Genomic DNA, 12,375 nt, shown 5'->3' on the forward strand with positions numbered 1-12,375 from the left:
GGTTGTCTCTAGTTACTACAGCCACAAAGTCAAAATAGGTTCAAATGAAATCGTTTTTTTTTTTTAAATAAAGCTTTAATTTATGGTTAGGGTTAGGCATAAGGTTAGCAATGTGGTTAGGGTTAGGTTTGACCGTCTTACAGCCAGAGATACATTTCTCTAATATCTCTGCTACAGCTGAGGCCAAATGAAATCATCATCATCTTTATCTTTATCTTCTTCTACTTCTTCTTCTTCTTCATCTTCTTCTTCTTCCCCTTCAAGGTTTATTGGCAGACTACACCCCAAAAGGTGAATTGCCGCAACCTACTGTGAGGGAGGAAAACAAAAAGATCACAAAAATAAGGTTATCAGTGTGATTAGGTTTGTCTGGCCTACAGCCAGATATGCTTTTCTCTAATATCTATGCTACAGCTGATGCCAAATGAAATCATCATCATCATCATCTTCTTCCTTTTCCATCTTCTTCTTCTTCTTTTTTTTCTCATTGGCAGACTATACCCCAAAAGGCCAATTACCGCCACCTACTGTGCGGGCTGAAAACAAAAAGATCGTAAAAATAAAACAAAACCTCCAAGGAGCCTGAGGGCGGCACATCATCCTTTTACCTCCACATAGGAGATCTGATAGAACGTCCTGACTTTCACCACCTCGACTTCCTTCACCCTTACAGGAACTCTGGATCATCATCCTCTACTCCACAATTGCAGCACTGACCTTCTTCACTCCAATCTTCAGTATACACATTTGCCACATTGCCAAACTCTTTACACTTTTTTTACATTGTAGTATTTTGGAGACGAATGGTCTTACTCCGTACCTTACAACGGTCTTACTCCGTACCTTACAGCGGAGTCTGCTGAGGGGAGGACGGCTCGTAATAAAGGTGAATGGAATGGAAATCATGTGTTTAATGTGTATTTGATACCCTTCCACCAATTCCACTCCATCCATTACCACAAGCCCGTCCTTCCCAATTAAGATGCCACCAATCTCCTGTGGTACCTTATAAATCCCTCCTGTGGTACCTTATAAATCCCTCCTGTGGTACCTTAAATACCACCCCTGTGGTACCTTATACACACACCCCTCTTGTGGTACTTTATATACCCCATCCTGTGGTACCTTATATACCCCATCCTGTGGTACCTTATATACTCCTCCTGTTTTACCTTATATACCCCTCCTGTGGCACCTTATATATATTTAAATGCATAGGGAGGTGTTCTTTGTATATATATAAAAAAAATAACCAACAGACTTTCTTCCCTTTTTCCATTCTGGTCAGGTGATGGGTACTAACCACTGTGGTGGTTCATTTCTTTACTATCAAATGAGGAGAGACAAACTTATCACACAAGTCAGAGTTATACTTAAACTAAATCTTTAATAGTGAGAGCTTTGCAATAGCAATGGCTGGTCGACGAATCATAGTTTCTGATGATCCGTTGAGAGCGGCGAGACAAAAGTACAAAGGTCTTTTATAGCCAAGATACACCCCTTTCAACCTACATGACGAACAACAGATATAAAGATTGGGTCACATAGTTAAGATTTGTATGAAAGATACCTCTAATACATAGCAGACAGTATCTGCTGTGTCAACAGTTTTCATTGTCTGTCCCTACAACTCCAAACTGGAACCATCTCTCCCTGGTGCCATATAGAACAGAAACACTAACTCATGCTCTGGAATGCTCTTTAGGTTTTATCACCCAAAAGCTCACGAGGCCCCTTGATGATGTGAGGTCTGTGAGGCAATTGCCTCTTCTGCCTAATGGTAATGCCATGTTCAAAACAACTGGGAACTCTCCGACTTCCGATGTCAGCGCGTTCAAGACAACTGGTCACTCTGGGAAAAAAAACAAGCGCCGACTGGGAAAAATAGTTTTGGATTGGTCATCCAACTGGGAATTCCAAGTCGGAAACTCAGACGTCTTTCTAGAGCTCCGACATTACAACCTGAGGATCACTGACATCATGTTTTGACCCATTTTCTTCAGAGTGGTCTTGAAAGCACCAAGACGTCATACGTATCTCCCAGATATGCATCCGTATCCAAAAAAACACATCCCAACCAGAAAACTAATACTTGTCTGCATTACACTTATCATATTCTTCAATTTTAGACTATTTCCATTTTGTTCCCGTCATCGACTGTTTTCCATTCATCTTCTCCAACCTTTACTCGACACGCTTCTTCTTTCAAACTCGCCATCCAGTTCCTTTTCTGCCATTGCGCAACCCAAATGGAATTTTGAAGATCAATAATTGGGAAAAGCTTTGCTACTCATATTAGTTTTACATTTGTTGGCTTACTATAATACTACTTACATGTAGTATTTTATATGTAGTATTTTAAACCAACCGTTTTTGCTACATTTGCAATGTTTTCTGGCTAGCTAACATAAAGTGTATTGTTATTACAGAGAATTATTACCCCATTAAGGGCATTATGTTGTCAGAGCACTATTACATCATTATAGCCATTATGATTTCAGATTATTATTATAATAGAGGGTTTGCAGTTGTGTCACAAATCACCTAGCAACCGCACCAGGCACCATGTTGGAAGACCAGAGTCAGTCTGTTAGATGCTTCCAATCATCCACATGGCTGACTGTGTTACCATGGAAGAGGGTGAAAAAGGATTAGCTAGTATTTCCAGCTATCAGAGAAGGGAGAGTAGGCTACTCTGGATAGAGCAGGTACCTTTGTGGAAGGACATAATGAAAATATGTCCTCCCACAGTTCCAGTCCCTAGTGAGAAAAACTGAGGACAGAGAGATAAAGCAACATAATATTCAGAGACACAAACACTACTCCATTGTTATTTTAAAAATGGCAAAGTTCTCATAGATGAGGAAAATAAACACAATTCTAGCCCGGTTATGGATTGTAACAATACAATAAAAAATATAACTTTTCTATATATCTTCACACAAGCACTAATTCAACATAGTGAAGATAAAAACTAAGTAAACAGAAAGCACAGTATGTGTGGATGGCGTGGTGTATGTTTATTTTGATTTGTTATGTTTGTAAGTTGAGTGAGTGAGTAATGAAATGGTTGCATATCCCAGAGCCAATGTATTGCTGTGAGCCTGGGTATGAGAGGGCTTTCAATGTTGTTCAGATGGTGGATATACTTTTATAATGAACTAGACGTCTTATTTATTTATTGTCCTATCATGGTGGAACAGTTTTAAAACAGATGATACATTTGATTTGTTATTGTCCTATCATGGGGAACTACATTTTTAAAATAAATTATATCTAATTATTTATTTATGATCCTATTTTAATGGTACGGTCCATGACCCTATACCCTAGACACCCACCTGAATGACCCAGATACTCAGAAGTCCTGATGTAATGGTACGGTCCATGACCCTATACCCTAGACACCCACCTGAATGACCCAGATACTCAGGAGAAGTCCTGATGTAATGGTACGGTCCATGACCCTATACCCTAGACACCCACCTGAATGACCCAGATACTAAGGAGAAGTTCCTAACTGTTTTGTGTGCATGCTGTAAGCGGTATGTATGCAGCCAAATGATGGTCAGAGACCAAGAGCAGCACTGCCCCCTCAAGATTCTGAGCCTGCTTGGCAGGGTTGGTCCTGCAAAGCCAAAGCCCCTAAAGGGGGAGCATACTACACAAGGAAATTCTCAAAGCTGTTAATGAGAACCTTGATTACCTTGTACCTAGTTGGTGGGGATTCCGGTGGGGTGCCCCCACCCAGGCAGTGGCAGTGCTGGCAACAATAGCTGCAGTAACCCATGGGGAGGGGGTCACACTCGGACATTCAGAGAGGGGGTATATTATTGTGACCCTAGTGGCACAGAATCAAAGTCGGACTGCATGGAGATGCTTGGGAATATGGTCAATACGGGTGACTGTATTGTGGGGGTTTCAGGGTAGAGGTGTACATTTGAACCCCATCATCTAGGATGTGACAATGGTAAATAAAATCTCTTAATTTTTGCCAATTTTTTGTGCGGTCTTGCAGGACTTCTCGTGCAGCTGCAACTGCAAGTGCATTTGTAAATCAAGACCTATCTTGAGTTGGGCTCTGGGGTGGTGCAATTGTTGAGTAAGTGAGCTTATGGTTGTGTGGGGGTATGGGTTGAGTGTGTGTGGGTGGGTGTATGTGTGTATCCCACAACTGTTGCGAAGGAGTAAAAGATGTTTGTGACAATAAATGATGATCCACAGTTATATATAATACAAATCAAGGTGAGGGCGATGGAAATGCATTTGGTAGTTAATCTACTTCAATTCGGTAATCCCAGTCGGTTATGGGTTATGGGATACAGGGGGTCGAGGGTGGTCTGCCAGGCATTGGGATGACAACCCAACTCGGGATGAGGAGAGCTTTTAGCGGGTGGAATAGTAGGGACCAATTGGAGGTTTACTTAGTAGCAATGCAAATATCATGGTACAGCTATATAGACACTCAATCATTATGTTACTTTCTAATGGTACATTTACAAACAAGAATTGAAAGTTGTGTCTCATTATGGTAAGTGGTGAAATAAGTATAGCCTGTTACAATTGTAATGGCCTAGCAGATGATAAGAAAAGACGATCAGTATTTACCTGGCTAAAAGTGAAGGAATATAATATCTATTGTTTACAGGAAACCCATTCAACAGTTTTAGAAGAAGTTTTGTGGAAAAATAACTGGGGGGGCGAAATATACTTCTCCCATGGGCAAAGAAATTCAAAAGGGGTGATGGTTTTAATTAACAATCATTTTGATCCAAATGTGCAAATTGTCTAAACAGATCCTCAAGGTAGATGGATTATTTTAAATATGTTATTGGGGATGTTATTATTTATATGTTATTGGATAACCTATATGGTCCAAATAATGATGATCCAAGCTTCTTTAAAAATATATATAAGAATTTATCAACTCTACAAGCAACACTACACTCTATTATTATGGTGGGAGATTTTAATACGGTCTTAAATACCTCTATGGACCGGAAAGGATATCATACTACAAACTATCACCCTCAGGCACTTAAGGAAATCATGAATATGGATATATTGGAATTAGTGGATATATGGAGACTTAAATACCCTGACCTAGTGAGATATACAGTGGGGAGAACAAGTACTTGAGACACTGCCGATTTTGCAGGTTTTCCTACTTACAAAGCATGTAGAGGTCTGTAATTTTATAGTATATTTGATACATCAGAAAAGCAGAACTTAATATTTGGTACAGAAACCTTTGTTTGCAATTACAGAGATCATATGTTTCCTGTAGTTCTTGACCAGGTTTGCACACACTGCAGCAGGGATTTTGGCCCACTCCTCCATACAGACCTTCTACTTCAGGTTTCGGGGCTGTCGCTGGGCAATACGGACTTTCAGCTCCCTCCAAAGATTTTCTATCGGGTCCAGGTCTGGAGACTGGCTAGGCCACTCCAGGACCTTGAGATGCTTCTTACGGAGCCACTCCTTAGTTGCCCTGGCTGTGTGTTTCGGGTCGTTGTCATGCTGGAAGACCCAGCCACGACCAATCTTCAATGCTCTTACTGAGGGAAGGAGGTTGTTGGCCAAGATCTCGTGATACATGGCCCCATCCATCCTCCCCTCAATACGGTGCAGTCGTCCTGTCCCCTTTGCAGAAAAGCTTCCCCAAAGAATGATGTTTCCACCTCCATGCTTCACGGTTGGGATGGTGTTCTTGGTGTTGTTACTCATCCTTCTTCTTCCTCTAAACATTGCGAGTGGAGTTGAGACCAAAAAGCTCTATTTTTGTCTAATCAGACCACATGATCTTCTCCCATTCCTCCTCTGGATTATCCAGATGGTCATTGGCAAACTTCAGATGGGCCTGGACATGCGCTGGCTTGAGCAGGGGGACCTTGCGTGCGCTGCAGGATTTTAATCCATGACGGCGTAGTGTGTTACTAATAGTTTTCTTTAACACTGTGGTCCCAGCTCTCTTCAGGTTATTGACCAGGTCCTGCCGTGTAGTTCTGGGCTGATCCCTCACCTTCCTCATGATCATTGATGCCCCACGAGGTGAGATCCTGCATGGAGCCCCAGACCGAGGGTGATTGACAGTCATCTTGAACTTCTTCCATTTTCTAATAATTGCGCCAACAATTGTTGCCTTCTCACCAAGCTGCTTGCCTATTGTCATGTAGCCCATCCCAGCCTTGTGCAGGTCTACAATTTTATCCCTGATGTCCTTACGCAGCTTTCTGGTCTTGGCCATTGTGGAGAGGTTGGAGTCTGTTTGATTGAGTGTGTGGACAGGTGTCTTTTATACAGGTAATGAGTTCAAACAGGTGCAGTTAATACAGGTAATGAGTGGAGAACAGGAGGGCTTCTTAAAGAAAAACTAACAGGTCTGTGAGAGCCGGAATTCTTACTGGTAAGTGATCAAATACTTATGTCATGCAATAAAATGCAAATTAATTAATTAAAAATCATACAATGTGATTTTCTGGATTTTTGTTTTAGATTCCGTCTCTCACAGTTGAAGTGTTCCTATGATAAAAATTACAGACCTCTACATGCTTTGTAAGTAGGAAAACCTGCAAAATCGGCAGTGAATCAAATACTTGTTCTCCCCACTCTACATGGCGGAGGCTTAATCAAGCTAGTCGTCTTGATTACTTTCTTATACCATTCTCTCTGGCACCAAAAGTTTCAAAAGTGTTGATAGGGGACAGAATGCGGTCGGATCATCACATAATTGGCATATATATTACTCTTACAGAATTTCCACGTGAGCGAGGATATTGGAAATTTAATCAAAGCCTACTAGATGATAAATTGTTTAGAACTAGGACAGAAGAATTTATAACTGACTTTTTCAGACATATCGGTACAGTGGGACACTTTTAAATGTGCCTTTAGAGGCAACGCAATTCAGTACTCATCTATAAAACAAGAGCAATTTAGATCAAAGGAGTCCATATTTTCAAAGGATATTGACGGACTAACAATACAGTTAGATAGCAATAAAATCGGTACTATAGAGGCACAGAATAAGTTAGAGGAAAAACATAAAGAAATGGAAGAACTTATTCAAGAAAGATCTAGTGTAATATATTATAATAGTAAAGCGAACTGGATGGAATATGGGGAAAAATGCACCAAATTCTTTTTCAATCTTCAATATAGAAATGCTACCAAATTATTTTTTATTAAAACTTGTTACAAATGATGGAGTCACGCATGATTCACCAAATGATATTTTGAAAGAGGAAGTAAAGTACTTTAAGAATATGTTTTCATTTCAGAGTCCTCCATCTCCACTAACTGAAACTAATTGTATGGATTTTTATCCTAATAATAATGTAAAATTAATATCTGTACAGAAAGACTCATGTGAAGACCAAATTACAGAAGAGGAACTGCTTGAGGCAATTGGGGCCTTTAAGGATGGGAAAACTCCAGGGCTGGATGGCATACCAGTGGAAGTATACAACACTTTTTTTGGTATACTCAAAGGACCATTATTGGCTTGTTTTAACCACTCCTATATAAATGGTAGATTATCAGACATGCAACAAGAAGGTCTGATACCATTATTACTGAAACAGGACCCAAGTGGTAAATATAAAGATCCAGTCCATTTAAAAAAGTGAAGTCCTCTTACACTTCAGTGTTGTGATGCAAAAATCCTAGCAAAATGCTTGGCACATGTAATTTAAAAAGTAAACAGGTTTTTTACATGGACGATACATTGGAGATAATATAAGACAAGTACTGGAAACAATAGAACACTATGAAATATCGGGGACACCAGGCGGAGCAATTGACTTCATCACTACTTTTATTTATGAGAGGTATTGACATGTTGAATGCACCGAGCTGTCTGTCTAAACTACTGGTACACACCTCGGACACCCATGCATACCCCAAAAGACATGCCACCAGAGGTCTCTTCACAGTCCCCAAGTCCAGGACAGGCTATGGGAGGCACACAGCACTACATAGAGCCATGAATACATGAAACTCTATTCCACATTAAGTAACTGATGCAAGCAGTAAAGTTTGATTTATAAAACAGACACAAAAAACACCTCATGGAACAGAAGCAACACAAACATAGGCACAGACACACACGTACACACACGTACACACACGTACACACACGTACACACATGGATTTAGTACTGTAGATATGTGGTAGTGGTGGAGTGTGTCTTGTGAAATCTGTGAATGTATGTAATGTTTTTTAAATTGTATAAATTGCCTTAATTTTTGGCAGCAGCTAATGGGGATCCATAATTTTTTTATTTTATTTTACTAGGCAAGTCAGTTAAGAACAAATTCTTATTTTCAATGACGGCCTAGGAACTGTGGGTTAACTGCCTGTTCAGGGGCAGAACGACAGATTTTGTACCTTGTCAGCTGGGGGATTTGAACTTGCAACCTTTTGGTTACTAGTCCAACTCTCTAACCACTAGGCTACCCTGCCACCCCATAATAAATACAAATCGAAAATACTAGTGTCAGCTACTTTCAATGACTGCATACATTATATAGAGTATGTATTCACTACATAAAGGGTATGCATACATTATATAAAGGGTATGTATACACTATATAAAGGGTACGTATACACTAGCTACATAAATTGTATATAAAGTATACAGTATAAAGCACATAAATGGGCAGGTCATGAAAATCTTAAACCTTAACTGATGTCATCATCCCACATCTAGAGTTGATCTCTTGAGAGATGCTGTTCTGTGTTTTTCTTTCCAGAGGTGAGCTCTGACTTCTGTGTGGTGTGGTTGCCCTTGCAGGAGGTGACTTCCATGTGGTGTGGTTGCCCTTGCAGATGGTGGTGCTGGTGCTACAGCTATTGAGTTTTTTTTTTTATTTCTGTCTGTCTGCTGCCTAGCAACACTTCCCATTTGCTTATTGACTGAAACTGGGCAGCAGATGAACATTATCCCAGAGGGTTGAAGAGGGTTGCCAAGGGCTTTTGGATTAACGACCCTGTCTGTGATTGCTAAAATCGTTCATTTAAGTGCTCCCGTTTTGTATATGCATTCAAAACATCGACCCACTGTTTGTTCCTCACAGATGTCTAGCTGAAAGGTCAGCTTATTCATGTATTTAATTTTACAAAATTAAAGGGATATGACAACCCTCATACAAATTGAGTCATCGTACCAACCAACAGGAAGATGCCTTGATAAAAGTGAACATATTTTTTTTCTTCTAATGACTGATGTGAATGCAAGTAAACATAGTCTAACCTATAAATGATTACAAGTAGTCTGTATCGGCAACAGAAGAACAACCCTTTTTACATAACGATGAGAATAGATGCAGTTTAGTCTTTATTTTTTAAATACTGAAATGATTATACAGTAATGTCATAATTTATTAATACAAATATTGTAATGAAAACGCTTGTTTGTGTGTAAATGCATGGGAAATAATGTTGTTTTATTTGAGAGAGATGGGATTGTTTGGCTTTGGGCTTGTTTTAAATACACGTTGCCTCTATCAATTTAACCATTGCCTGTATAAGAGATAAAACATGCTATTTATTTAGGTCTATGGTTTTATTATGTTGTATGTGTGAAGCATTAGGTGTGAAGCAATATTCAGTGTCAGGAGGATGAGGATATTTGATAAGGCTTTGAAACGGACTACTAACACACAGGGGCGTCATCGACGAGTGCCCGTAGTCATTTGGAAGGGAGACCCATACTTTCATGGCTGCATGTTAGGCTGCTTCAGTGAGATACGTGTGAGTAGTTTGGACACATTTTACAGATTATTTTATTTACCTTTAACCGACAAAACAGTGATTTTTACAGAGCTCCCTAGAGAAAACGATACTCTTTCTTAAATTTGATGGTACGTTATATCAAGAACATTTTCTATGTTCTCCAAATCTTTAACAAACGCGAAATAACGCTGAATAACAGAACACAATCACGTGCTAGACCTTGCAATGCGCAATTGACAAACGTCACAAATTATAGCGATTTAATTTGTAAAGTGACAAAAGAACATACACTTTACAACTCAGTAAATGAGTTATCTGGCCCACGTTTGCATCAAAAACATTTTACAGTAATGTCTCATACAATGGAGTCGACAGAAATGACGAGGGTGTCAGCGGTAAATACCTCAAACACTTCAGTCAATTCTACCACAGACGAGTTGAAAGAAACTTGTAAACGTAAGAGCGAAGAGAAGGAAGACCCAGAGAAAAGTAGTCGTGGAAAGAGACGACGAGGAGGTGGGAAGAAACAACTCCGTACAGGAGAGAGATACATTCCTCCCCCTCAAAAACGCAACCCCGGCGTAAGTTTCAGCAAAGAGCATTTTGATGAAACCACATACTATTTTGAAGGAGGTCTACGCAAAGTGCGCCCATACTACTTCGACTTCAAAACGTACTGCAAGGGACGCTGGATTGGGAAAAGTCTTCTCGAGGTTTTCAGCAGTGAATTCCGAGCTGAGCCGTTGGAGTACTACGTTATGGCTTCCAAACTAGGACGCATTCGACTCAATGAAACCCCAATGGATGACCTCTCTGTAACACTCAGGGTGAGTTCAATCTTGAATTAGATGGATGCTGATTATGTTGGCTTGAATTAGATACAACAGTCTAACTTTGTCCCTAAATTAAATGTAAAAAATCTGTGCAGAATAAATATTGTCAGACCTGTCTCCCGCCCCCCAGAACAATGACTTCCTAAGGAATACAGTGCATCGCCATGAGCCACCTGTAGTTGGACGGCCACTGGAGATTTTGGAAGATAATGGGGAGGTTTTGGTAGTTGACAAGCCAGCCTCGATGCCAGTTCATCCTTGTGGGCGCTTCCGTCACAACACGGTCATTTTCATCCTGGGAAAGGAACGGGGCATATGTGGCCTTCACACTGTGCACCGGTTGGATCGCCTAACATCTGGGGTGCTGCTCTTCGCCCGGACTTTGGAAGTGTCCCAGAAACTGGATGTGTTGGTGCGAGACAGACAGGTAAGACATCCTCTAGTCCAGTGTGCACCAATCAATCGAAAAGGAACATTGTGTTTCCTGATTATATTTATTTTTTTAGTCACTTATCCTAGAAATCTGGTCATCAGTTTGGATTAAATAGGGCCTCAAGTATAATCTCTCTCTGAGAGGGAACATAAAATATACTTTATTAAAGTTTGATATAAGTGACTGATAGTCTGTCATCTTTTACAGCTGGAGAAGGAGTATGTCTGTCGAGTGGAAGGGGAGTTCCCAGAGGGTGAGATCATCTGTGAGGAGCCCATCCTGGTGGTCTCCTTCAAGGTGGGACTGTGCAGAGTGCATCCTAAAGGCAAGGATTGCCGCACAGTCTTCCAAAGGCTCAGCTGGAACGGCCACTCCAGTGTAGTGCGTTGCCTCCCTCTCACTGGCCGCACTCACCAGATTCGTGTCCACCTCCAGTTCCTGGGCTACCCAATCCTCAACGACCCTGTCTATGGCTCCTCTGCTTGGGGTCCCCAAAGGGCAAAGGGAGGCTTGATGGGCATGAGCGACGATGAGCTTCTCAAAGCGATTCTGGAGGAACATCGTTTGAAGGAGAGTCTTCATCTCCTAGACATCCCAGATGAGGGACTGGTACAGGTGAGCAATGTGCAGACTGATGCTCAGACACCTCAGCCAGAGCTGTTGCCACGTGTTTGCAATTCTGTTTCAAGTGACTGTACACTGAGTGACGTAAAACAGAGTGCAATTCAGGTCCACAGCAGTCCAGCCTTACCCGGTACAGTACCCGGACAAGCTGATGAAGATGATGATCAAACAGAATCTTCTCACTTAGCTGCTACAAACACGAAAGACCCTCTGTGTAGCGAGTGTAAGATTGTCCGTCCGGACCCCACCGAGAAGGAGCTCATCATGTACCTCCACGCGTTGCGCTATAAAGGACCAGACTTTGAATATTCAACTCGCCTACCTGACTGGGCCAAGGATGACTGGATTGAAGACTAAGGCACTATAGGGATGTTGTACAACAGAAGTGCAGGCAGTGTACTATGTGATGTGCCCAATAAAATATCACTATTGTTGTTTTGTTGAAGTGTCTTTGGACACTTGGTGAACCAAGCTCGGTTGTTAGTTCTATGGCTCACGGTTCTGTAAATCATGAATGATTCTGTTTTTAAATTGTATAATTCATTTCCCTCTGACTCACGTTAAGGAATATATTACTTTGGACCATATAGTTTCCATTGGACTCTATGCCAGGAAGATGTTTATCTAGGATTTCTTTCAACAGCCCTTCTAATTGAAAACCAAATAAACATTTCATAAAGTTTGACAATTAAATTTTATTTTCATGGCATTGAATAAAACAACCCATTCTGCAGGAAAAATACACATTT

The 12,375-nt window shown here is 40.8% G+C and overlaps 1 protein-coding gene across 2 annotated transcripts; it reads left to right on the forward strand.

Moving 5' to 3' along the window:
* Window positions 1-9,655: 9,655 nt before the first annotated feature.
* Window positions 9,656-12,324, forward strand: rpusd2 (RNA pseudouridine synthase domain containing 2). Of its 2 annotated transcripts, XM_035742419.2 has the most exons (4): window positions 9,656-10,563; window positions 10,700-10,996; window positions 11,210-11,617; window positions 11,732-12,324. In XM_035742419.2, the coding sequence occupies exons 1-4, from the start codon at window positions 9,862-9,864 to the stop codon at window positions 11,981-11,983; spliced, it is 1,659 nt and encodes a 552-aa protein (XP_035598312.1). In that variant the 5' UTR covers window positions 9,656-9,861; the 3' UTR covers window positions 11,984-12,324. The 2 variants fall into 2 exon arrangements, with proteins under 2 accessions (XP_035598312.1, XP_035598311.1); XM_035742418.2 differs by having other exon boundaries at window positions 11,210-12,324.
* Window positions 12,325-12,375: the final 51 nt, after the last annotated feature.

This window comes from Oncorhynchus keta, chromosome 29 (assembly GCF_023373465.1).
Source record: "Oncorhynchus keta strain PuntledgeMale-10-30-2019 chromosome 29, Oket_V2, whole genome shotgun sequence".
Classification (NCBI taxonomy): Eukaryota; Metazoa; Chordata; class Actinopteri; order Salmoniformes; family Salmonidae; genus Oncorhynchus; species Oncorhynchus keta.

Excerpts from the sequence above, each read along its gene's own strand:
- rpusd2 (XM_035742418.2), top strand. The coding sequence starts at position 9,862 with ATGGTACGTTATATCAAGAACATTTTCTATGTTCTCCAAATCTTTAAC. Across the intron at positions 10,564-10,699 it reads ACCTCTCTGTAACACTCAGG|AACAATGACTTCCTAAGGAA; the intron begins GTGAGTTCAATC and ends CCCGCCCCCCAG. Across the intron at positions 10,997-11,209 it reads TGTTGGTGCGAGACAGACAG|CTGGAGAAGGAGTATGTCTG; the intron begins GTAAGACATCCT and ends CATCTTTTACAG.